This window comes from Drosophila biarmipes, chromosome 3L, assembly GCF_025231255.1.
Source record: "Drosophila biarmipes strain raj3 chromosome 3L, RU_DBia_V1.1, whole genome shotgun sequence".
NCBI classification, from domain to species: domain Eukaryota; kingdom Metazoa; phylum Arthropoda; class Insecta; order Diptera; family Drosophilidae; genus Drosophila; species Drosophila biarmipes.
The window spans coordinates 21,493,931-21,520,974 of record NC_066613.1 but is presented as its reverse complement, the minus strand read 5'-3'; the positions used below and the strand labels follow the sequence as shown (position 1 = coordinate 21,520,974).

The following is a 27,044-nucleotide window of genomic DNA, read 5'->3' as shown; positions in this document are numbered from 1 at the left end:
CAATGGCCATTGTTTCAAAATGCCAGAGCTGCCCTGTCTGTTTATTATTATAATGCCATTATCATTTTTATTATTGCATTTTAAATGCATTTTTTTGCTGCTGTGTTGCCCATCTTTTCATAATTTTTTATATGCCCCGTCAGAGAGCCACAGCTCATTAAGCAGGGATAACAGCAAGGAGCGGCGACTGTCTTGACTTGTCGGTGGTGCAGAAAAGATTAATGTGCCTCACGTGTCCTGCGCCTGTCCCCTCGGCCACAGAGTTGCCCTGCTCAAAGTCGCTTCAAAGTCATGTGCATGATTCCATAGGACTCTGCTCCTCCCATAAACTGCATTTAAAGTATGTGCAGCTTACATTCCCGGGTCTGTCGTGCTTTCTTTGTTTTTTTTTTCTACCCCTGCCCATAAACAGAAATAGCCCAGGGCTAGGTCAATCACTCTAGATCACGCCAAGGCAAGGAGGAGAAGGAATCTGGGCAGGATAATGGTCCAGGATTTGAAAAGGAACATGGGAAATTAGATTGGCCATAGCTCAGCAAGAAGCTTGAGTCACTTAAATATTTGTTATCTTCTGCTACTCAAGTCTTAGGAGGAGTAAACTATAAATTCCAGCCATAATAAAATATCAATTACTTTTAACTTCCCCTTTAAGCCTTAAATCAGTTACTTAATCTCTCATTGTTGCCCCCACAAGAAACTGTACTGAAACGCTCGGCAATAACTGTAATGTCCTGCACCTGAAAAAGCCCAGCCACCCACTAAGCCAGCCCAGCACTCGTAACTATTACCATAACATTTATGATTATTAACCTACAATGCGGGGCACTCTAAATGCAATTAAGATTACGATCTATATTGCATTTTCTGTGTTGCAAAAAGAAGCCTGGCAACTCTGCCACGACAAACAATTAAAAACAATGCGCCTCCATCTTCCGTCGCCGTGCCGCCAGCTCCGCGGCAATAAAATGCTGTTCCAGATGTTTATCCACACCGCTCGCCCATATTGCATAAGAAATAATTACTTTTTATATTACACATACGCCCCGCTGACCCCGCCGACCACCCGAAGCCATCTAAGTCTATTGATTGCGGTCACCATTTCACCTTTCCCCCCATAATATCATCACACGAAAGTGTCGCGTTTGCGTGTCGCTTATCATTGGCTCTTGGCCAAAACAAAAATGAAGACACCCCAAAAAGCAGAAAGCCAGGGCAAAAAGCGTCAGACAATTGCCGCACCGATAAGATCGGCCCAAAAGAGAAAGGTTTTTGTGTGCGGTGTCCAGCGGAGACACCACCTGGCTGAAAGGAAGGCCAAAAGGACTTAATCGTGGCTAAGTCGCGTCAACTCTATTCAATAAGGCGGAATGGCTCATAAATTGGACGGGGAAGAGGGAGTGGGGGATACCATTCGACTTAATTCCCTGAGAGACCTTTTAAGTAGAGCTCCTTAAATGAAACAATTATCTCGAGTAAGCCATGGTTGTTGATCAGTTTGGCACATAATGTAAAGAGTACTTATATTTTATATTAAACGTTTAGTTAAGTATGAAAAAATAATACTAAATATGTTATATTATGCTAAACAATTTAGCAGGAAAACTATATTATGTGTTACTTAAAAAGGTTTATATTTTATTAGTTAACAAATATTTCCTATAATTTAATATTCTGAATAAATTCAATAATTATCTGAAACATGATGTTGATTATAGATTTTCTATATTCACTCAATATTCTTTGATTGACCCCTCTATTTTAGTTCGAAAACTTTCTGTATCTAGGAAAAATCCCGCATTTTAACTCCTTAAAGCACATTTCCCTCGGCTATTTCAGCACTGCGTTTCGGTCTCCTGTCAAAGGTAAACATCAGCAGGCTTCTTCCCATCAAAAACGTCTACGTCAACAAACTTGACTTTTGGTATTTTATGCAAATGCCTCAAGTGTCACGGACTAAAATGGCAATTGAAACGCTAATGATGACATTTGGCAGGCCTAAGCAGCGGCCCAGGGAAAACAAAATAACAGAATAACAGAATAACAAACTAAAAACAAAACAGAGAGCGACAGGGACGGGGGGCTCTTGGTCTTCGTGAGCTTTTCCGTTTCCTGTTGGCGCTGCGCTGGGAAAACGAAAACATAACAAATCGTTTTCTTCTTTTTCTGGCCCCATTTTCGTATGCCCTGCGACGGGAAAAGGGAAAGGGGAGCGTTTCCTTGTAGGCCTCTGGCATTTTTACGAGGCATTCAGCCAATTGACAGGCTTCAGTCGCTCGTAAAAACAAAATCAAGCAACGAAGAAAAATGATGCGCAAAATGGCCGAGGAAAACTGTCGAAGGGAAAATGAAAAGGAAACTATATGGCCATTGGAATCGCCTAAAAGTATACTTAAATATTTAACAGCGAGCGAGGGAGTAAAAGTTTAAAAAACATTAAAACGCATTTAGCAGGCTGTTTCTGGGAGCCCTCTATGTGTATACTTTATATACACGGAGCCGAATCTGTTTGCCCCGCCCATAAATACTTATTATCGCTTATTTGAACTTGCGAATGCTGCCAGCAGCGATGCTTGTGATTTACTTTTATTTGAGCTGGCTTTTCCTTGCCTTCGCTTTTCCATCTCGTAGCCAGCAAATTTTTGTGCGTGAGTTGTCAGTGCGAAAGTGAGTGCGAGGAAAATCGATTTTTATTTCGTCTGCTCGGGGAAAAAAGGTCAAAAACAATAAAAGCCTAAATACACATACGAGCCTTTGAACTGGCTTTGATAAAAGCGACGCAGTCTCAGCCGCAGGACGAAAAAATGCGAGAGGGGGACGGATGTCCTGGGAGGAGGGTAAGCCTCCAATCAATGGCTGTGCGTCGCTTTTGGTACGTGTGAATTTAAGCTGATTAAAGAATTGAGCTCCGCCGCCGAAGAAAGGAAAGGCGAAGAGAAAGCCGAGGAAAAACGCAGAAAGGCAGAAATTGATGTCTGCTTTTAGGCGTAGATGCTGCCTTGGCTTTATTTATGCCTTTTGTCTGGGCTCGGAGGCTTTGTTATTTGGGGCTTAGTGGCGAATATCCGTCCTTTTAATTTGCACCCCACAAAAAAAAAGAAGAGAAAATCGAGAGGAAGAGGGGAAAAACACATGTGGGACAGATAAAAGAGGCAGTCGCGGTCGCAGCTGAAGCCAATCATCATTGGCAGTCAATCTATATTACAAATTCAATTGAATTTGTCGCTCTTTATTTGCGCTAATCAAATTGCCTCGGCTGCCATAAAAATGTTGACACTAATAAGGCCGTCATGGCAGGTAGTCTACTTTATGGTCAAAAGGATATACCCATTCTGTGGGCCAAGAATTCCCGCAAAGTGGGAAAATACAATTCAAATGCGTAATCAGGCGTAAGAATTCGGGGGCGGAGTGGGGAAAGTGAATGGCAGCAAACGAAATGAGAAAAGTTTGTTTTTTCGAGGCCGAGAGGGCGGCCAACGCTGCGTATTATTATTATTATTAGTTTCTGTGGCCCTAAAACTTTTCGCAGCCTGCTTATTAGCAGGCGAGGTGGAAGGGGCTTTTGTTTCATAGCTCATTGCTTTTCAATTTGATCAGACGTTGTCTATAATGAGCTCTCTAGAAAGTTTGCTTTCACTGGCAGATTTCAGGCAGACATATAAGGCCTACATATGTAGCTCTTCTTTAGTTTTCCTCCTTCGAAAGCTGGGTTTATTCCAGCATTATTTTTCTGTTAATTTTCTCCTGTCATTTATCATCAGAGGTGAGGGATGCGTGGAAATTTTTATGGAGTTGATTTTTAATCTTTCGCAATCGCTACCCCACAAAAGGCGCCGCCACCCCCGCCGCAGTAGGAAATGAATATTTATAAGTATGATGGATGAGGCGAGACGGGAAGTGCCCCAGGTGGAAGAGGAGCGGAGCAGCTGATTTACTGACGTGTGACAAGGAGTCAAGGATAAAGGTAAGGAAATTAATGCGTAGTTAGAAGCATAAATCTGTGCGTCGTCCTTGCCCGGGCATCAGGAAATGCCGGGGATTTCGCAATTTATGTTTGCGTTTGCCCGGCCAAAGGCGGATTCTTCTCCTCGCACACGGGTCGTATGAGTGATATTAATTTGACTTTAAGTCGCTCTCGCTGGCAAACGTAACACGTCAACGTAAACGTAAGCGAACGTATGCAATTTACGTGACATCATTACGTGTTAGACAAGTACAAATTACGCGCAAGCGGGCGCGAGGGAGAGGTCAGAGGAAGACGAGACGACAATATGAGTTTGATAATGATGAAGCATGGTGCGCTGGTATGTGTGTATCTGTGTGTGTGGCTGGAATATCAAGATAAATAACTAAGCAAGGACATGTGTGTGTGTGCCAATGAAACAAAAGTCATCAGACTTAGATATGGCACAGTAGATTGCAAATGCGACAAACGTTCTCGGGACGAAGGAGGAAGGACTCTGGACCCAGGACACCAGATGAAAGACAAAGGCAACAAATTGTTCACGAGTCCTGGTTGGCCTGGGATTTGCGCTTCGTTTTTGGGTTGGGTTGGCTTGCCGTTGGTCAAAGCCCAGACATGTCAACAATGCCTGCCTCAGTAAGTTAAAATTGATGAAGTTAGCAGGCACGAAACCCTTTTAAATCACTTTCCTCCAGCACTTGTCAACACTAATAAATATATTCATATACCTCTCCAGCACCCCCTCGTCGTCTGACAGATTTCAGGCCCAACATTTCATGCTTGATTTGAGTTTAAATAAATTAGATTTCTTAGTGCGGCGGCTGAAAAATGCAAATGTCAGCGGGTGAAAACTTGCAGCAGCCGGCCTGGTCGAGACCAGCAATTAAACTTGTCCTTGTCTAATTGCATTTTGGCCTAAGCCAAAGGGCCAAAGCCAAAGATCCTTCAAGCCCCCCCACCCCCAAAACACACACAAATGGGACAAGTCAAAAGTCGCAGGACTCGGTGCCGAGTTGCCAAGTGCTCTGCTGATAGCGGCCCAAAAAGTTTAGCGCTTTAATTTCTTAGAAATTTGTTCCAACCCAGAGAGAGAGAGAGAGAGGGCTGCAAACAAAGTAACAAACAAAAATGTCGACTTGATTGCGTCGCTGATGGTTTGGTGGGCTCTAGCACTCCGAGCCCAAGTCCAAGTCCAAGCCCGAGATGCGAGCTTCAGTCCTTTGGACCAGGTCCACAATTGTGCGGACAGATTGCCGGCAAGTTGAGCTGAGCTGAGCACAGTCGAGAGTTGCTTCAAGTTCCGAATCCCCAGCGGATTAGAAAAGTTTAAATTGTTGCCGGCGAGAAAGGAGAGCGGAGAGAGGAGAAAGCGGGAGAAGCAGGGCGAAATCGAAGCAGCCAAAGAAGAAGAAACGGATGAATAAAGGGAGCAACGTAACGATTAGTGCTTTCATGTCCTTTGCCAAAGTTTAAAGGTCATCCGGAGGAGGGTCCTGCGCTCGCTGCTGATTTGACACATCAACTTTGTCAAGGTTTTTTGCACCACCAGCGACAGCGACTGTTATGAGCAATGGCTTCCAAAGCCCTCCTCCCGAAGTCGAAGTCCTGCCAGGACCTGCTCTTATGTGTGTGAGTGTGTGCCCTAGCAATTTGTGCAATGGACATTTTCGGGCGCTGCCATTCTGTGATAAGCGCTGCCAGCTGCAAAATGTCTTAAAAGATTGCGGAGTGCACTGACTTTCGTCCAATTCAGCCCCACGGGCATCCTGCGATGATTGCGAAATGTGTAGCATACTTTTGTGCGATTGTACCTTTTGCAGTGGGTGCGCGATTTCTGTGGGTTCGGGCGCTTGACATCGAGGTCCGCCCTGCCGCCCACACACAGCGGGTGGCAAATATTGAAATTACTTTGAAGCTGCTGCATAATGAGCCTGTCAATAAGTTTATCAAAGCAACAACTACTCGGGCCCTGGCCTGACCCAAAAAACAAACTTGAAGTGCTGTGTAAATTATGCAAATCTTTATCATTCTTTTTCTGCCCTTCGAGGGCTTGGGGTTGGGGGCGAATCGAGGGGACTTGGCTCGATGGGCTGTCACAAACAAGCGTGAAGCTCGACAACTGTGTGAGGGGCCCAGTAAAAACAATATGGCGCCCTGGCCAGCGAGGCCTGCCCGCTCTTCTTTTGCCTTTTCCACCACCCCACCAACCCAACCCCGACCGACTGCCATTGACAGTTCAACGTTGTTTTGCTATACGCTTTTCCCATTTTCCTCTACCTTTTCCAAAGTATTTTTTTCGATGTTCGCTTTGGTTTTTTTTTGTCTTGCTCTCCTTCTTTTTTTTTGTGAAATGTCAAATTTTTGCAGACAGTTTTGACAGTTTATCGAAGTGCGCCCGTAATTTTTGCTGACGTGTGTTGTAGGTGTTGAAAATAGCATGGGCATGTTTTGGGGGTGAGTGGGACAAACTTTGGCTGGCTCTGCACTTTTCGGCTGAGTGCTTTGGCACAAAAACTTTCGCCCCAAAGAAGAAAGCAGAAGACGGGTCAAGTTTTTCGTAATTATTTGTTTTGGGTCACCTATGGAGACTCACAAATTGATTTTCTGGCGGGGAGTCGGGAGTTCTACGGCTGGGGGGACATGGATGAATATGGCAGGTGATTACTTACCGCTGCGACTTTCATTTTCAGCTGGCTTCAGCTGTAAAGCACGGTTCATCTGCAAAGACAAGAACAGAACGAGGAAGTTAGTATAAGTATGCACAGGAAAAAACTAATAAGTTTTTATTTTCTTGGTAATTTGTGAAGAAAAGTTATCAGTGAAAAATGTACGCTTGATATAGAGATCTGGATTGGACTTCTTATCTTTGAAATTTCAATCAAATTCTATCAAAGAGAGTGGAAAAAAGAGAAAGAGGTAAGCCTCCTTCCTAGTTAGAATGATAATAAATTTCCTAAGAAGATCATCTATCTTATTAATTTATTTTTCTCTCCGTGAAAGAACACATTGCATTAACGGTGTTAGCTGGCCAGTCCATTAAATCATGGTGGTTGGCCCTGGCCCCCTGAAATTCAATCAACTTTCGTTGGTGGTCGAGCGGAGGTCCTCTTCATAAACACCTCGCCCAAAACACATTTGGCCAGCGAAGCATTTTCAAGCATTTAAATGCCACTCAATATGCAAGCCCATCTCCTGTCGCCCCGACCTCGTCCTTTGGATCCCGATCCTGCACATTTGCGCTCATTGCCTTTTACCCACGACTGGGCAGCCACATCCTGTGCCGCTTCATGCATCATTAAAGCTTAAATCTCACCCAAGCGACCCATGTCGATTCTGGCCAGCCAACACTTAACGTCCACTCTCTCTCTCTCTGCTCATCTGGGATCGGAGCTGGGAATGGGAATCAGAATGGTACGAGCCTCAAAGTGGGGTGGCTATGGCTCTGGGACGGCTACGTGTTGTGGTCACCTTTTGGTTTATGGCAAATGAGTAATATGCCCGTGCAGGAGCACGAAAAATCCCATTAAAAGACGTTCAAATGAAATGCATTAAAATAAAACTTAATTGAGGGCTTTATACGGAATGTTCGAATGGGTTGGTAGGTTGGTCGGATGGTCGGATGGTTGGCCACCCCCGAAAACCGCAGAAACCCGAGCAAATCAATAATCAGCCGGAAGGAGGGACCCTTTCTATATATCTCTCTCCCAGGTGTAATTTATTTGCACCACACACACACACAGCGAGGCAGTGCCAAAAGAGGCGGCTCCGGGCACGCCCCTTTGTTTCCTGGGCTTAGATTGGCTCATCACCAGAGGTCCTGGGCTCGAGTCCCTGTCATTAGCCACGTGGAACCGCATGGAAGTCTGTCGTCTCATCGCCTGCCGCTTGTCGCATGAATATTTTATAATCAGCCATTAGTTTGCGGCAATTGAAAATGATTGAAGCTTTTAACTGCAAAATTCAATTGCTTTATATAACCGTGAGTGGGTGGGTGGGTGACTACCAAGGGCCTGCCTGTATTATGAAATATTTAATGGTGTAGTTCGCTGGCGGATTCGCTTCGTGTGATATTTTTTTTTCTTTCGGGAACAATCCATTAGTCAGGGGCGAGTAATTAAAATTGCGATTTATGCACGCGCATGGAGCCGAGTTTTTGGGGGCCCTCTTGTTTGTAATTCAATTATGTTAATGATTGGACAACATTTACCGTATTTACATTAATGCATAATGAATGAGAGGAGGCCCTGTGACTGGCTTCCTATTTTTTTTTTGGTAATGGCCACTGCAACTGAGGGTCCGCTAAACACGGCCAAACGGCAATTAAGTGCATTTCTCTGTCTGACCAGGGGAATGTTGGGGCCACCAACTCTCCTCTTGGCCAGACAACACACAAATGCGCTTTTGCCTTTGCTCAAAGCTCAGCTGGATAAATTAAGTGGTCGATGAACTGAAGCCTTGTTGATTTTATACGCCATGTCGTTGACAGCAGGGAGGGCGAGATGGCCGGGGAATGAGGGGGCTGTGGTGACGCCGCAGAATTTAAACCGATGTTTAACCGAAAAATGTTCATTTAGTCGCACGTCCTGCGAGAAGGATGCTCGTCCTGGTGCTCCTGCTGTTGAATGATTGATGTGGCGCGGTTTAATAAATTGGAAAATGTTTTCAGCTCAACTTGAGCTCGGCATCTCAAAGGGACGGGGAGCTGAGCTAAATGCAGGTTGTGCCCTCTGACGAGCACTATCCATTCTTTGACTCTGATTTTATTTTTTTACAATTTTTTGTGAAGACTTTATCAATGCTGTGGAAGCCCGCAGCTGGCTGCCACATCAATTGGCTGGCGAAATCAGTGCCTGCATGCGCATATACCTATATACTGATTGGGCCTGGTCTGCGTTTTCCCTTGGCTAATGAACTTCTGGCCAGAAAAAAAATACTGCAAATTTCGTGGAAATTTTCTGAAACTTTAACTTGTGCTCTGGTTGCTGGGAGTGCCTTCTAGGGCATCTCTGACTCTGCACAAAAGTCTGGCTAATTATTAGAGCCAGCTAGGGCTTCCACACTCTGCTCCTTTTTTTGGCCGCGTAATTAGCGCACATAATTTGAAATTTAAATGTTGCCAAAAGCCGAAGCCTTTGAGAGTCAAAATGTTAATTAAATCTGGTTCTCTCTTTCCCTCTTCCCTTTTTGGAGGGAGGTTGGGAATCAAAAGATGCCTGCCTCGACACAATTAGCCGTCACAATTGCTTATGACAAAGTGTCGTTCTGGGTGGCTTTTGGGTGGCAAAGATGTTGCAGTCGACAGTGGAGAGTCGACAGGCGCCAGTGGCAACGTTAAACCGCAAATTTTAGCGCCCCAGCCAGTGGAGCATGACGGGTTTGAGGAGCAGAGGGGTCGAGAGGTCGAGGGGTCGAGGAGTCGAGGGGTCGAGGGGTCGAGACTAGCCGCAGTGTCGCCGCCTACGCATATGCAATGCCAATGCCTGAAAGTGCCAACTTGGCCAAGTGCTCTGTGGGCCCTCCCCTCTTTGGGCGGCCGCCCTGGGTGCATGGACCCATAAACTGCGTTAGTTTATGATGCCCCAGCGCTAAGTGAGCAAAGCGAAATACGCAGAGAGACAGCGCCAGAGATCCAGAGATCCAGTCAAGCCGTAAGTGCCTTCCCAAAATCCCCACCCAGCGCTACACGGGAAAAAACTAGTAAAAATGTTAGAATTATTAGGAATAATGTTAGAGTGATAATGAAAAATGTAACTGCTTGGATTGGCTCTCCTTGAAAAGTATCTAAAACCGAAGAAGATAGAGGTAATTTACTTTGTATACCCATGATAAATTGTGTAAGTTCGATATTGAGAGATGTTTCTTCTAGGATATCCTCTTCTTCAAAATTGCTTAGAATCGAAAAAGACAGTGAAGGGGAGTGAAATATGCCTCCTATCTACTAAGAATGTATACTGCATTTTATCACAATTTGACGACATTTTTTCACTGTGTACACCATACCATCCCATCCCAGCAGCCTTTGCAATTAGAATGCGGCGGATTGAACCACCCAGAGCACAAAAAGCCGGAGAAAGAGCTTTCAGAGCGCTTTGGTCAGTGGTGTGTTGTTGTTTTTATGCATTTCACTGGTCGAACTACATAAAACGGAACAACGAAAATGCAATTAAAACTACGTTTTATGGCTTTGTTATGGCGGACGGTCCTTTCGCCTTTCTCCAATCGCCTTTCGCCACCGAGCGCACATGGAGAGCGATTTTTATGATGCTTTCTCCACTCGATGATGATGATAGTTTGGAAAATGGTTTCGAATTGAGTGGCCCCGGCAACTTTTGTTGATAGAAAAGTAATATTTTATGGGGTTAGCTTGAGGGTGAGCTGGCTGTGGTGATGCATAGGTTTGCTTATTGAAAACGCCGCTCGGTTCGCTTCTTTTCTAACAAAAATCATCAAAGTTTTATGCAAAAGTTTTTTCGAGCTGCTGCTGCTTGTGGACACAGATACCTTCTCGCTCGCCCCCTATCTCCGTTTGGAGAAATTTGTCACTGGCAAAGCACCTAAAAGTAGACAATGTTGCCTCAAGCATCTGTCATGTGTGCGGAGCGGGAGAAGAGGGGTTGTTCCAGAATCCGGAGCACAGAACCCAGAACCCACAATCCACCAGCTGGAGGTAAAAGCAAAACAAACTAACGAGCTGGCTAGGAAAACAAAAGCTTGTAGAGCAGCTACTCTGCGCTCTAACAACCTGCCATAACTGCAGCTTAATCAAAAGTTTTTCACTGCCTGCTCAGCCACAGAGATTCAGCTCCAGCTGGAGGGCAAGCAGCCATAACCATCCAGCCATCTGAACAACCGCAACTGTATCATCCTTCGTGATCCTGCTCCCAGGCTACCCGTCTCCCATCCCCCATCCCTTTGATACTAATCAGTGGCTGCTTCTTCCACTTTTTACGCTGTCTGGCCCGGCCTGGGCCACGTTCAATGGAAAATATCTATATTCTTTATGTATCCCGATGTATGAAATATGGCTAGTCCATATAATGGCTGTTGCAGGGCTTTCCCTTGGTGGGAGTTTGCAATTAGCAAGTGGCAATTAAAGTTGTGGCATTTATTGGCTCATATATTATCCAGTGGGCCAGACACCGAAGGCTGTTAATAAGTGGTGAAGGGATAAGAAACAAAGAGCAGAAATCGGTTATTAAATCTTTAAGTTGCGTCCCTAAAAAGCGCTCACCACACCTGTTTCCCAGTCCCAAACCCAACTCAAAGCGTATTTCATTCAAGACACGACACTTGACTGTCGTATGACACTTGAGTTCCTGCTCCTGTCCGTCAGCCGGCGGTCGCCCCACCCTTTTTTGGCTGACACAAAATATGCAAATAAATTACTAATAACCTCAGAATGTAACCCTTGCACGGAAGCAGTCGGTATTTCAGGGGACGGGGACCGGGGCCGGGACGAGCGCTATTCCTGATTCATAATTCAAATTTTACGCCGCAATAAACAAAAATGCCTAAAATTATGCAACACAACGCCCATGAACATTGCTGAGCAAGTCATAAATTATGTAAATTTAATTTTACGCCCCCCACCGTGGCTTCTATATGTATATAGACTACGCGTACATATGTATGAATGGCCACGCCCACGGCCAAGTCAACCACAAAATTGTAAAACGCGCTTTCGACCCGCAAAGAAGAAAGTATAGGCAGCGGAACGTTATTATTATGTAAATAATTAATGGCGTGTAATTATCTAAATTTCGGACAATTAGAAAAAATTAACACACACACCGACAAAACGAACAAAACGAGAAAAACCCGCGCCAGTGCCAGAAATTTATGACATTTTTATTATACCAAATATGATAAAAAGAGGGGAATGGAAATGGAAATGAAAGCGAAACTCCATGTAGAGCATGTCCTTTCGCTGGCTTTCACGGCTTTCCGTTACACATTTAACGCCATTTTAACGCATGCTAATGACCACCTAAGCCCGGTCCAGCCCCACAAAAATACTTTGTTTACTTTCGAAAAATACGAAAACGAGCGAGGCAACAAAATATGAAACAAGGTGTAGCCCTTTGAAAGGTTCGCCATTAATTAGCCAAACTTCGAGCCCAATGTCAGGTCAGACAAACATTAGTTTTGGTAATTTATTAGCAGGCCGGAATGCCCAGCGAAAACTAATCAATACTTTCAGTGGGCAGACGGGCCTCTTCCAAAAATTACTAATTAGCCTGAAAACGGTCGAGTCAGTCGCTTTTGAGTGCGGTGCCATCGCAGGCGGGGTTAATATTATCGATTTAGGTTGCGTAATGTGTTAAAGTGCCTTGAAAATATGAAATGGTATTTTTAAAGCTTAGAATTAGAAGAAAGTCGCCTACAGAATGAATTCAGTGTGCCTTTGAGCTTAAAATAAATTGTTGCATACCCTTAGACACCTTAATGAATATATCTATGAAAATGATCTTAATTCTTTTACTGTTTAAAGTAACGTGGAGCGTGCTTTAATTAAAAGCTACGTGGGAAATGAAATCCCGATTTACACTTGTAGGTTTTTCATTGTCAAAATGTAAATGCCTGTATTTTTGGGACGATGACCCAATTGATGGCTTCGGTTTTCGGATGGGCCAGCATTGAAGGCATACCTTTAAGGCCAATCGAGAAGAACGAACGAACGCTCAGCCCATCCCACATCCACAACCCATCCAAAACCCATCAGCTTGTGAAACGGCAACATGGAGAATTTTTGCTGCATACCAGCAGGCGCGCTAGAAATGCTTACAAATTATATAAGGCATCGAGGTGAAGGATGAGAAGAAGGGGTCCTTCGAGTGGCTGGGATGGGATTGGGGACTGGGTAAGGGGGGCGAGGCTGGGCCCAAACAACGCACTCAACTGTGAAAATGTCTGTTAAGGGCAACAAACACGCACTCATGTGTATTTGCCGGTGTGTGTCAGTGTCTGAGCGTGGGCTACCTAGCCTGTCAACAGAATGACAGTATATATAGTATATATACCTAAATTTATACATGTGTGAGCCCAGATGCCCCCTCCTCCCGTGGCACATACATGTTTGCCATGTGCCCCGCCTCGGCCAACTGTCAATTGAGTTGGCATGTTGGCAGCCTCTTGACTTTCAGTCTAATGTGAATTCCTCATAAGCATGATAAGCATAAATATCCATTTGGACAGCTCCAGAGGCTCACAAAAAATTTGATTGAAATATTGCCAAGTCAGGAATCGGAATCGCAATCGAAATCCAGGCTTCCCCCCCGTATCCTAATGCCCGGCACGTATTTTAATTGATTCGTGCCGCACAAGGAGCCGCAGGAGTGGCATCAGCGGCAGCTCATTACATGTCATGAGGAAGGCGCCGCTGCTCGGGTTGCAGCAAATTGAAAAACCCATGCCAAAAAAAAATAAATCAATGGCAATGCAAACAGCACACGAGCCCGAGCACAAACACAAACACAAATACAAGGGCAAACAGAGCAAAAGGATACTCGATATTTGCTCTACGGGTTTGATGTCTGATGATGATGCTCCATTTATTATTAACTTGAAATGATTTCGGGCAGTCGCAGCCCGCTCTGCGGTCCGCACTCTCCTTGCCGAGGTGACGACGCAGCGATTGAATGCACGACTGCATCGCAGGACTCGCAGGACTGCATGTATCCGTATCGCCAGCGCTCGTATCTGTGTATCTGTGTATCTCCGCATCCGCAGCCGCGTATCCCTGTATCCCTGTATCCGCCTCTGTGTGTACACGTGTGAGTTCAATTGGAAAATCGTGTGCGGCATACGGCAGCGTGTTTTTGTAAATAGCAATCGCGTACGTTTCTCAGCAGGCCGCCTGTGTACACTTGAAAATGTATCTGTGGAACACATAGTGTACGTGTAACTGCAACTCACATCGCCGCAGCGGCGGTTGATGAAATCAGGTGAATTCATATTTCATATTAAATTTTAAAAGCCCTGCCCCGAGGTGCGATGACGAGATATGGTCGGGGATTCAAGGACGGCCTCTGCGGCTAAGAAAGGATAATGCCAGGCGGTAGTGCAACATTAATGGAAAATGGATATTATAAAAATATGATAACAGTTTAATTTACAATTTCACATTTTTAATTTTAATTAAAATAAATTGTACATTTTGGAATTTTTTAGGTATTTAAAGCAACATTATAGAACTTTTGAAACTGCATTTTGTCTCTTAATATTATATATGAATTATTTTACATTAAATCTCATAAGTCTTATTAAATAAAGTATTTTTTAAATGCAATTTATAATTTTTTTTAATCTGTAAGGGACTTATTTTAAATAGTTAAACTAAAATGAAACATTTTTAAACATAGTTTAAATGAAATGAAACAGCAGTTGCAAAACTAAAAGGCATTTCTGCACACAAAGCTTGAGGAAATATTTCTAAGATATCAAAGTATCCAGTTTGATTTTTAAAATTCCTTTCATATTCTGTAAAGGATATCCCTTAAAATAATTCACCCTTTCGAGGAGACCCAACCCATTTACGTCCAGATCCTCCGGCCCCAGCATTCCCTGCTCTTGGGTCTTTAAATTTAATTTTCCGAGAGAAAATTCTGTGTGCTTAGCATACAACACAAAAAATAAACCGCTTAACATGGCTTTGAGCAGTGCAAATAGCACAAACGCATTGAGCGCATGCAAATGACAACACGACACGCCCACGCACACATACTCAGAGCTCGGTGCCCGAGTGTGCGTTTCTGCGTGTGTGTATTTGTGTGCGCATAAGTGAAGTATATCTTTGTAATCCGAAATGCTCAAGGCGTGCAAATATTCAATTTTAAATATGCAGTCCCCTCGAAAAGCCCCTCCCCCCTGGCCAAACATTAAAATAAAAACGAAGCATTGACAAAAGTTCTCTCCTTCTATGTGGAAGCTGTGTCTCAAACTCTACAGCTCGTCATCTCCTTGTGGCCTTAGCAACTAAATGTCATAAACACAATGTCATGACAACTTTTGAAATTTGAATTTCAAAGCAAAAATTTCTCTCATTTATTCATTTGCTCAGCCATTCATTGCCATTTATTTTATTTGCCATGCCTTGCTGCCTGCTCTTCATATATGAGCGAAATTGGTTCCTGTCCATGCCTCAATTTTCCACCTCCTCCCCTTGAAACTCCAGAATCCCCCAAAAATTCCTTGCGAGCACAAGTTCCTAGCACATCTTTGATCTCCGGGGCTGTCAATATGGCAGAGCGAAGCTGCTGAAGCGTAGCCACCCGAAAATCGTATTAATTTAGATTTCATTTAGTCCCGTCCCTTGGGTCAGTAATAGTTCCTTTTCGGAGAGACAAAAAACCCAGGCCAGTGGGGAAAATTAAGGAAGTTACAGTGCGTACAACTTGATTTGATGATCAAAGTGGCATAGATTTGATGGGCTTTAAAACTTTAAGATTTGCTGGCCTCGGGGCCTTCATTATCGGGGTTGGTTTCCGCATCTGTAATTGCTGGGGTTAGTTTTCCGCTCCGAGGGTTGACTGCATCCCATAGACTTGGACTCCGCTCGACTTATGTATTTTTTCCGCTCGGCCTTGTTATTATTTTAATAAGCAATTTGATGTTGCTACTCAAAATGCTGCCACGTGTCCTGTGACACGGTGTCTTAGTTTCGGGTTTTGTGGGTGTGTCGAGGGCAAACAAAGCAGGAGTTTTTTGTGTATTTATAATTAAGGGGCGGACTCGTAAGTGCAGACGGTGAGAAAGTGCAATGTGCGAGGCGAAGAAGTCAGGGAAAGCGGGCAACTGGAAAATCAGATTATCTCTCTGAGATATCGGAGAACAACTGGAACTTGAGAACCGCCTGCTGACGCCCGGTTCCGTAAGCCCCATATGAAACATTATATTATGTTCATTATAAGCTGGCACCCATTTGTTTATCACTCTGCCCCATTTTCACCTTCTCGTCCTTGTGCTGTGCCCTTTGTCCTGTGCCCTTTGTCCTCTGCCCTGGAAACCGGAATTCTCTGGCGCTGATTCCCTCTGATACCCACTTGAGCCTCGCCGAGATCCGAAAGTTTATTAAATATAAATTTATAACACGCACATGTGGCCCCACTTCTTGTCAAACGGAAAACAAACAGAAGTCAAGTTTGCAGCCTCCCCCTGGCAATGGGAGGGCGAGCCACCCCCGGCTTCTCCGGGTGGCTGGCTCTTCTCGCCTTTTGCCATAACTTAAATAAATATGCAAACATTTCGTCACATTCCACCCACGCCCACTTTTAATTTAAGCCCACTTAACACCTCATAAAACCGGCTACGTCCTGCCTGAATAAATGAATGGCTGAATGAGTGAATGACTGAATGACTGGCTGACTGGATGAACGAATGGGGGCCCCGAGTGAGTGACTGACAGTTGCAGAGTTCCTGCTCTGTTTAATATAAAATATACACATTTTATACATTTTAATTTTTACATTTAACAACTTCCAAGCAATTAGCTCGAAAGGGTTGGTCCTCTAATACCCAGCCACCCCTTATGCCCGCTCTCTGCGGAGTCCGGGCTCTTGGTTGATTGCTACTTTTGGCAAATTAAACTTGAAAGTTGTAAAATTTCCCTTGTCATTGGCAAGGACACGTGCGTGTCAAACCGGCTGCAAACCCGGTGTTTGGCAAGCCGGCATTTGGCATCTCAACCCCTGCATTTCTCATAGCTAAATTAAAATGTAAAAGTATATATGTCATCTGGGGAGAGGGATGTGTTTTTATTTTTGTCATTTCTGGAGAGGGATGTGTTTTTATTTTTGGAAGTTGCAAATTCATTATGCTGCAATCCGAATCCTTTGCTTTATTTTCTAACATTGATTTGCGTGCTTTGGGCGCCCGAAATTGCCGCACTTCAGTGGAACAGATGTGGGCTCCAAGCTGATCTGGGCTTCATTCGCAGGCCATAACAATTGCTGTTTATGCTGATTTTTATGCCCCCTCAAGACACACACTTGCCGCCCAGGTCTGGCTATGAATAAGTAAGTAAGCGGCGAGGTTTTCCTTCTGGCCTCCGCCACATTCAAATGTTGTCCTGCTTCTCCGCCAGCTTATTTGCCATGTAATCTTAAGCGACAGGCATTTGTTTACTTATTTATGCACTTTCTCCTCACACTCGAACTCGCACTCGCACTCGAACTCCCTTCGCCCATAAAGGTTAGCAACTTAAAAATCACAATGGGGGCTTTGACTCTGCCATTAGATGGGATGTGGCAATGGTTTTGGTATGGCAGGGGAATCCCTCTTTGGGGTATCTCTTGCTTTATTTTTATGCGCTTCGTGTGAGATTTTTATTGTGTACACACACAGAGGACTCAGAGGACTCAGAGCTCAGGACTCGGGACTCGGGACTCCGAGACTGCCAGACAGACGATATCTTTGCCACGTTTGCTTTTATTATTTAATGGAGCACAAAATGCATTTCACTCTCCTGCTTATTTGCTTTCCTGCCGCTTTTCTGATCCTTCGACTGCTTAGGCGTGCGGTTTTCCTTCGTCCTTTGAGAGGGAGAGATGTGCCGGGATGGCCCGGGCAGGCATGCGAAATTAATAATTTATATATGAAAATGTGCGTTAAGAGCGGCAAAATGAGAGGCGAGTGGCGCAGAGTGGAGCCTGTTTGTTTGCCAAATGGCTCAGGACAGAGGCGTTGGGCTGTTTGCCAAGGTCATAAGTAGGTCTTGCCGAGATTCCCCACCCCATCGACAGGGCCCATCTCCATCTCCATCTCGTTCATCGTAATTTGCTTAATAAAACGCGGTGTGGCATATTGCATAAAATATAAGGCGTTCTCTTTGTTTTTCTTCCGCCTTTGCGCAATTTGTAAATTGCAAACCAGATTTCACTCGTTTCGCGAACATCTCTGCTAGCTGTCGCTTTTCATTTAAGACTCCACTTGGAGAGTTGCACTTCGAGGGTGGAGTGGCAGCCAGGATGTCTGTCTTCCCCTCGAAAAGGAGTCAAGTGGATGTTATGTGCATAAATTTCCCCACAACCCAGCGCCCAGACTCCAGGGAGACTTCTTGTGCCTGGCAAAAGGCCCTGCGGCTGCGAGCATTTTTATGGAGCAGCCAAATGTCAAATTTATGCATATGAATGTTTATGGCAGATCCGAGAGGGATTACAATATGATAAGTCATATGAAGGCATACCCTTTGCTACCCTCTGAATGGTATGGGATGAAAAAAAGGAACTGAGCCAGCCAACATCCGGCAAAAGTCAATTGAAGTTGTAATGAGAACTGAAATGGCTAGCAATTAAAGGTGATGGTGGGGATATTTTTATGCCGGGATCTGCTGTCCTAACGCCCCATTCAGTCGCCGTTTTCCATGGGTTTACGCATGCCGCAGGCTCAAACACTTTGCATAACATTAAGCAGCCTCACTTCAGTTTTTATTTCGATTCAGATTCCCTTCCGTGCTCGCTTCCTTTACTTTCTGGGTTCCAGTTTTTTTTTTCGTATTTTTGTGGGTCTCTGTGGTCGACCGCAGCTCCATAAAATATGCACCCGGGCTCAAACGCACACACACAACAAAGTGAAGTATGCAAAATGGTGGGAAAACTGGGGGTGGTGCGGCAAAGCGCCTAAAAGCATATTTCAATTAAGCTATCACCTTGAATTATTCTCACGAGCAATGGCACTCTCGCACACATACAAACACCAGCGAGAGTTCCGCCTAAAAGCAGACTACGTTTTTTTATTTTTAATTTTAATGTTTTCATTCACCGCCAGCGGAGAAGAAGAAGAGGCAGAACGTTAAAACCGCTCGTCAAAAATTTGCATTTAAATGAGGCGCAGAGGCGACTGACTGACGGGCCTGTTTTCCCATTTCCCATTTCCCTGCTCTCCTTGAAAGTGGAAATTTTTATGATTGCGGTGACTGCCAAATTGTCAGTGGATAAAGGCGAGTGTGTGTGTGTGTGTATGCGCGTGGGTGTGCCTGCGGTGCGAGTGTGTGTGTGCGTTCATAAAATGTAAATATTCTCCCTCTTGAGGGGTCAGTGAACACACAAAAGTCTCTGTGCAATGTGAGGAAAACACACAAAAGTCTGTGTGCAATCTGAGGAAAACTAACTGTTAGCCTGCGCGAATTCTTCAGATCCAACTGATAAGGCAAGCCAATTACGGCCATATTTCATTTCAATCAATCGGGGAGCACAAAATCCTTTTTGGCAGGCTTAAAGTCCTGCGAAAAACACAATTAAAAGGCAATTTCGGGGTAAACAGGATACACCGAGCTACTCTGTGTGGCTTATGCAGAAATTGCTCAGCTCACACACGCACACGCACACTCACACTCGCCTACTCAGACGGTTCATCCTTCATCCAGGCAGTTGCCCCCACTCTCTGCTGGCCAAAAATTTTTGGCATAAATGCCATAAACAGTTTATTTAGCAACGGAAAATTAACTGCAGAATGCTGCCAAGCCCCCGGAAAAAAAGAATGTGTAAGAGGCACTGGCAGACAGACGGGGACTGATGATGATGCTACCCAAGTCAACCGTATATGGCCGCCGCTCGACGCTTTATGACGTTTTACTTCATGTGCAGCTTCATAATTAAGTGACTCCCGAGGGGGTGGGATGCCATGGAATGGCGTGGGCTCGAACCCCACCCAAAACTAGCTCAAGATTGCGTGGGCAGGGGGCAGGGGGCAGGGGGCAGGGCGCGCATGGTAGACACTCGGGGGAGCTTTTAGTTTTGAGCCACGTGAGTAGCATCATCGCTTGGGCTTCGCCGTAAAAACAAGCCCCAAACGAGGTCAACTGAGGGCACTAAAATGCATTTGCTTTATATTCGTGTACACAAACACACACTACATATATATATATATATATTGGTCCTGGTGGAGGAAATGGCATGGCAAAGGAGCAAAAAGGATATACGTGGGTGGAGAGATAGCTGGGATACAGTTAAAGACGCACATAAAAAGTGTTAGCAGCTCGTTTTGTGTACTTACTAATTTGATGGCTGGTGGTATTAATGGATGATGGCAACTTACCTGCAAAGACAGACAAGGGAGAACACGGAAATGTTTAATATTAAGTGATATGACAGAGAGTGGGTAGGAAAATTGGCTAAAGTATAATTAAGTCATTATGAGTGCCGGGGGGTTGGAAAACGAAAGCTGTAATTAGATATGATGGGCGATAAGATTAAAGTACATTTCCTCCAGGAATACACTACCAGAAATGAAACCCCCCTTAAAGCCCGGGTCACGAACCCCAAGTTCAAGCCTGAGTTTCCACCAAAAATTGATTATCGCAAACACTTTAACACGCCCAGGCACATGGCAAAGTTAGCCCAGGGCGAAAACCAGAGAGAAAAAAATGTCATAAAAATTCTATTTTCGTATAAAATTTCGAAAGTAATCTAATAAATATTGATTTTCATTCGTCATCGCCAACGACGATGGCGATGGCGATGGCGACGCTCGGCGACAACAACATCATCATCAGCACCACAGGGTCACTGGGATGGATTGGTGTGGTTCGGCTTTGGAGGGGGCTGGCACGGGGATGGGCCGGGGTGGTGTGTAACCCTACACGGGGACACGACATCACGGAGCGCCACACAGGCGTAGTCAATAGTCGTTATTTGATATAGTCGCCAGACCAACAACAAGCTGGCCATGATGAAACGTGCCTGGGACCGCCACGGCCGCCACTGCTGACCAGGACATCGGCCGGGACATCAGGAGCCGGAGGAGCTGACCGCACGTAGAGCGAGTCCTTTGGCTGCAAGGGATGAAATCATGCGCGCAACTCGTTTTCGGTCAAGCCAGCCAGCACAAAAACAGGGAGTGGGAGTGGGTGGTGGATGGACGCTCGAACGAGCGTTCGTAGGTTTGGGGCAAACAGTTCATTCAATCATTCAAATGTCCTTTGAACTATAAAAATACATGACACTAATAAAGAAAACGAACAAATGACACGACACCGGGCTGGCCGGCTCTCGAGGTGGAGCAGTCCAAAATTGCTATTTAGAGCAATTTATAAGCATACTTTGAGGCGCCCTTAGCGCCCCCAGCACACGACATTTGACATTTACGAGTGAGTCCAGCTCCTTCCTTACATCCTTGCCTCTGTGGCAACCATAAATTTTCCTCCAGCTATTTATTGCATTTTTATGTAAAATGATCCTAACGGCAAACCTATACACGTTTCTCCCTTTTTTTTATGTTTTATACTTTTGAAAAGTTGTTTATGGGGCCACAAGAAATCGAATTGCCGGTCGTGTTTCACGAAACCCGCGCGGTGCACGAGAACAATTTAAGCAATTAAAGGTGAGCCAGAAGAGGTGTGGCTATCGCAGGATTCCCGTGGCTGATTTTTACAAGGATTTCCTATTCATTCGCCGCCCAGCATTGCATACTTTTTGGGGCTTTGGCATGATTTATCTAGCATCCGCCACGTCTGCACCGCATTTTTATGGCCATATGCTCAACTCTGCCCTCGATTGCCGTAGCAACAATCGGGAAAACGCAAAGGCAGTATCAAAAGCCACAACAGCCGGGCACTGGCACACAAATCAAAACAACGCACACAGCGCCTAAAAAGCTGCTAAGGTTATGGGGGGTTGAGGTCCCGGGGCCGTAAACTACACGGAAGGCTTTCTTCGCCGCGTCTGGGCCCAGGCCCATGTAATCTCTGTTGACCATAAAGATTTATAGACTATTGTGTGTCGTTCACGCGGCCGCCGCAGCAGCGGCAGCAGTGAAAGGAAACTTTTTGCAACTTAGCGCCAAACTTTATGCAATAATTTATATATATTGGGCGAGCGCCGGGCTTTGGCCATATAAAAATGGTAAAAGCAAAACAAAACGGGCGAAAAATATACAAAAAAAAGGGAAATAAATATAGAACCAGAAAACGCAATGCCGACGACCTACACAAAAGGCATTACCTAAAATAGTCGCAGGAGCAAACAAAGGACGAGGGAGGAAAACGGGCGAGGTATGGGTAGCTCCACAAGAAGTTGATGGAAAACATCATCCACCTGGCAAGTCTAACTGATCATACTCTGGAGGATTCCCAAATAGAATAAACTTTGAGCATCAAGTTCCTTATATCATCGGCGATAACAGATGATGGAAATAAATAAACGTTGAACTGGGGCAAGTTGAAGGTTTTAAAAACTTTATTGTCTAGCATCTTGCAAAACTTTAACGGTCATTACCCCGGAAAAGAGGGATATTTGTGAACTGGATGTGGGACTTGGGGTTGTTAAGTGAAAGCAGACTTTTTCCCATACATTTCGTAGATAATTTGTAGATTTCTTAAAGTCAGCACTTAGCTTATGCTATGGTTTTTATATGTCTAAAAAAAAGTATTATAAAAATTAGGCAAAATATTAATCAAAAACTGGTAAAAAAAAAAAGTCCAAGGTTCAAGTCATATTTGATGTTAAACTTAAAAAAATGGTAACATTCCTTTTTTTCTATTCTTAATTTTATAATATCCATTTCAAAAATTCGGTTTTTGTATATTTCGGTTAAATGGACCCCGGTTCGAACCCCACAGATGCGGTATTTTCGACAAACCGCAATTACAACCCTGTTACTTCGATATTCAGCCGAAATGATAAATTCAATTTTGATAATCGAAGCCATCGTTGAGCGCAAAACTTGCAAATTATCCCAGATAAATCTCGACTACCCCTCGACCCTAAACAAGCGTAACCAGGCTCCAGGTTGCATATCGCTCCAAGTTGGCTGTGGCGCGATAAAAAATTAAAAACTTCCTCCTTCGATACACCGCTTAGGTGTGTGGATCGCGGGGAGGTCCTGGTCCTCGTCCTCGTCCTGGCAAAGCGGGCGAGCGCGCCAAGTGTAAAAAAGGAAAACTTTTCAATGAGTTTTTCCTGTCGGCGTCGGCGGCGTCGTCCTCGGTTATGAGCCTGTGCTCCGCCTCCACCACCCCCCAGCCCTGCCCCAGCGCCACTGTCCCAAAAGCCCCCTTTGAATACAACAACACCCCGCCGCACCCCCCTGGCGGTTTATTGTTGTTTGCGTTTTAAATAGACTCAAGTGTTGTTGGTAGCTGCCGGTTGCAGGCATTGTCTGAAGTGCGTTTGCTACTAGGGAGCCATTGTTGCTGCCGCTGGCTGCTGGCTGCTGGCTGCTGGCTGCCGACTGCTGGGATGCTGCTGTCCTGGGGACTCGAAATCAATCGATAGTTAATGGAAAATCGTTATTAATGAAAAGTTTACATCTATCTCCCTTGCTCGCCCCGTGGCAGCCGGCAATTGAGCGTTCACTGAGCCATGGCAAAATGGTTGATAAAGTGCAGAAAGCAATAAAAAAGAGAATGGGAGCTGCCGAAGAGAGAGCGCTACATTTAAGTAGCAAAGTTTTCCTCCTTTTTTTTGCGCCCGTAATTTCATTTGAGTGTGAAAAGTTGCACGCACATGGCGAAAAGTTCAGGGGGTGGGGTGGGGCTGGCTGAAGGGAAACCCCTCCGTTTTTTGTTGCTGCATATTTTCCAGAGCATAAATATTTTATGCATGCAACAAAGGCAGTCAAAACACAATGGCCAAAAAAGTTGGTGAAGGCGACTTGCTCTGTCTGTTTGTGAGCCATTTGCACCTCTAACAAAGCAGGGCTTTTCCCACATTTTTTTCCATAATATTTCTGATTGAGAAACCCGCCAGAAAGTTTTCCTTCATTTTATATACCTAGGTATATTTGGCATCCTTCACTCTCGATAGTTTAATGGCAGTTTAAGTAGTTTGACAGCGGCCAAGAGGAGTGGGAGAGCGAGGGTCTGGGGAAATTGATTTGCGCCAGGAACTCATTACGACCGCATCGCGATGAACTCGGATCACGCAGGACATAAATAAGAAGGGATCTGCCCCGTTCCGCTCGGAATGGTTTTGTAATCACATCAGGCCGGCCAAGGAGCTGCAGCGTTTTTTCGGGGGTGGCTGATTTATTGCAACAACAAAGTTTTATCATGCATATTTTATGCGTGTAAATGTTGCCGTCATAAAATGCCTCCTCGAGGAGGTCCTTTCGCACGCATGTGTGTAGGTGGGGAGGGTGAAATGGGTAGATGGTTTGGTGCGGGTGTATTCAGGATGTAATATCGCCCTTTATGCGTACGAGTTGTAATGGCGGCCAATAAAGCGGCCATTCAATGGCAGCAAATTGGCATTTTATTAGCGCAACCATTGCTGCCACACACACACAGTGTACACCACTAATTTGGCTCGTACTTCTCGCGTATGTCATAATAAAAATGAGTGTTGAAAACTTTTAACAAACGACCAAATACCAGCCGCAATGCCCCCCTCCTCCCCACGCTGCCATCGATCGATGTCCTGCCTGTGGGTGCAAAAGGATGTCGTCCTGCGCTTTGAGGTCGTCGCCGTTGCCGCCGAAGCCGCCGCCGCCGCCGCTGCCTCGGATTTCGCAATTCGCATTTAAGGCTGGGAGGGCATAACTCAAAGTTTACTCAAGTTACTTGCGCCAGCGACAAGACAGAAAACTTTGTACTTTACATCATTAAAAAGTTTCGCTTTCTCCGCTTTTTTCTCTCCTTCTCTTTCTCAGTCTCTGTCTCTGTCTCCGTCTCCGGTCTTGCAGTTCTTCCCGGGGCTTTCTCGGCAACTTTCCGGCCAAAGACTGCCTCCCACTTTGATTGTGATTCAGGCTCTGACTGGGGAGCTTAGCCATTGACAGTTGGCCATCAATCGGTGGCAAAGCGGGAGAGCTCAGGAATTTAAAAGGAACTAAAAAGACTCAAGACTTCTGTGGCTGATAACTGATTAAAGGGAATCCCCTGGTACTGCCAGAAAAAAATGGGAAACAGAACAGAACTGCATGCACTTAGGCGTGAGCTGGAATTCCCGTAATAAACGAGCGCGTAATAGAAAAAATCCCTGCCTCCTGGGGAGGCGAACAACAAATAAATACTTGCAATGCTCCAGTTTGCTCTACGCTCTGGTTGGCTGCCTGCCACTGGCCACATTCTGGGCTCTAAGGGTTGTGGCACAAGGGGCTTTTCGGGGGTACCGGGAAGGTCCCCAGTCTCATAGTTGGCAGCACCAGCAGCAGTAGTGGTTGCCTTTTTGTGCCCATGCGCATGGAAAATAGTTGCACAAACTTGCACAGAGCACAAAAAAAAAATGGGAAAGAGTAAAAAAGGATATAAACGAAGGCATGAAATGTAAGGGGAACAAAAAAAGGACTACCAGCAAAGGAGGAGGAGTTCGCCGGCTTAGAGTGTCCTGCTTTGTGTATCTGTGTTGGTGCCCCATTGTCACTTGGCAAGTCTCCACCTCCAGCGAGTGGCAGAAGATTTGCATAAAATTCTCGGTCTCGGACAGCACATGTGACTGCCGGTGTGGGGCGAGGTGGCGATGTGGCTATGTGTGGCATTAAAGTGTTGCGCCCTGGCAATTATTAAGTTTTCTCTCTTTTTCTTGCCAACAATTGCAGTTGTTAGCCCACTAGGTTCCGCTCCGTGTGAATTATGTGCAAGGGCATGCACCGCCGCGCACAAGGCGGCATATTAGTGACAATTTAGCGGGAAGGTCCTGGCGCCAGGACGAGGAAAATAGGCGGCTGTGCGTGTGCGTCGAGCGTTAAATTAATCCCGGCAGCAGGACAATAGAAGGTGCGAGAAAGGCCCCAAGATTAGGGGCGAAAAAGCCGGAAAATTGAATGTGGATTAGGTGAGAGCTAGTGGATGAGGCTTGGAGTTCAAGGGAATAGGGTTTTCACGTGATCCACTGCTCTATGCCAAGATCACATAGAATATAGAACTCCTTTTTCTATGATTTAAATGCCATAACAAGGAGCTCTTCCCAGGAAGAGGTGGGGTTCTAGAAATATTTAATCTTACTGTCTAAAAGTATGCTTTAAAAATGCAACTTTCTTTCAACTTATTATTGCATACTTTTAGCCACTTTCAAAACTGATTTAAAATAATTAAACTTCATTAATGCTTAAGAGAAAAAGATCCTCAATGAAGCTTTTTACAATATATTGCGCCATACTATTAGATACTTTTATAAAGCTTTTCAAAAGCAATATTTAAATTTAAAATTGAGCAGTACTAAACCCTCGTATTTTGGTTTCAAGCTAGACAAACTTATTCTACTACAGCCTTATCCAATCCCTGTCCAAGACAAACGGAATCAAAAGGAATGCAACATTAGTTGAGATTGGAGAGTCAGCTCGCCTCGGATGGGATATCTCAGACTATTTCGTTGCCACTGTCGGTGGATAAATGATGCATATGCATTTCTATCTCCATCTCCATCTGCATCTGTGCAGCTAGCCGTCGCGAACGGCATTTGTATCTGGGAGGTACATGTGTCATGTATTTTTTATATCCCCTGCCAAACATAGTCTTTATGCTTTGACAAAATGTATACCATTTGCATATCCTCAGCTGTTGCAAGGCCCCCAGAATTCCGACCCCCACCCCATCCCTGCATGCATTTTCCCTTGAAAAATGCAGCAAAAGCCAACGAACTGTAACTGGACGTCGTTTTCATCAATATCAATGGGTGAAAATCTCCTGCACACTCCGCCCGCCACATTCTCATTCTTTTCCTACGCTTTTTTCCCCTTTTTTTTCGTCTCACCAACAGAGTTGCAACATATGCTATGCTGCAAAAGTGGGCGGTTGGGGGTGTTTTTCCAGGGGCCGGTGGGCGGGGCAGGTCTGGTGTGGACAGCAGCGCTTTTGCAATACAACGCATCATTTTTATTATTTGTCGGCTGCAAGAAAACAGCAACAACAATAACAGCAGCGGCAACGACGTCTATTGAAAATAGAAAGCAAAATGCTGAAAGGCATACCGCGGGGTCGGGGAATCCGTTCGTGCTTTTGTATTTCTGAACCCAAAAATAGAAAAATGCAACTAACTCGAACGCAGAAAATCGAGAAAATAAACTTGAAATGCGCACTGAAGTGGCGGAGGCGTCTAATGCAGCTGAAGGGGCAATGAATGGGGCGGAGGTTACGGACTGACTATACACATTTCTGAGTTATTTCCCCGGCTTCTCTTACCTCAATATATTGCGGGTTGTGTTCAGTGTA

General features: G+C 45.0%; 1 protein-coding gene across 31 annotated transcripts in view; it reads right to left on the bottom strand.

The window, feature by feature from the left end:
* The window catches only part of LOC108034817 (CUGBP Elav-like family member 4), a 277,319-nt gene that overhangs the window by 96,579 nt on the left and 153,696 nt on the right, over positions 1-27,044 (bottom strand). For 24 of the 31 annotated variants that reach the window (XM_044094806.2, XM_050886647.1, XM_050886650.1 and 21 more), the window contains one exon: positions 6,631-6,679. In XM_044094806.2, the coding sequence (XP_043950741.1) occupies positions 6,631-6,679 (49 nt within the window). Of the gene's footprint in view, positions 1-6,630; positions 6,680-19,951; positions 19,994-27,044 lie in introns of all 31 variants that reach the window. The other 7 variants (XM_017109866.3, XM_017109868.3, XM_017109878.3 and 4 more) reach the window with 1 other exon arrangement.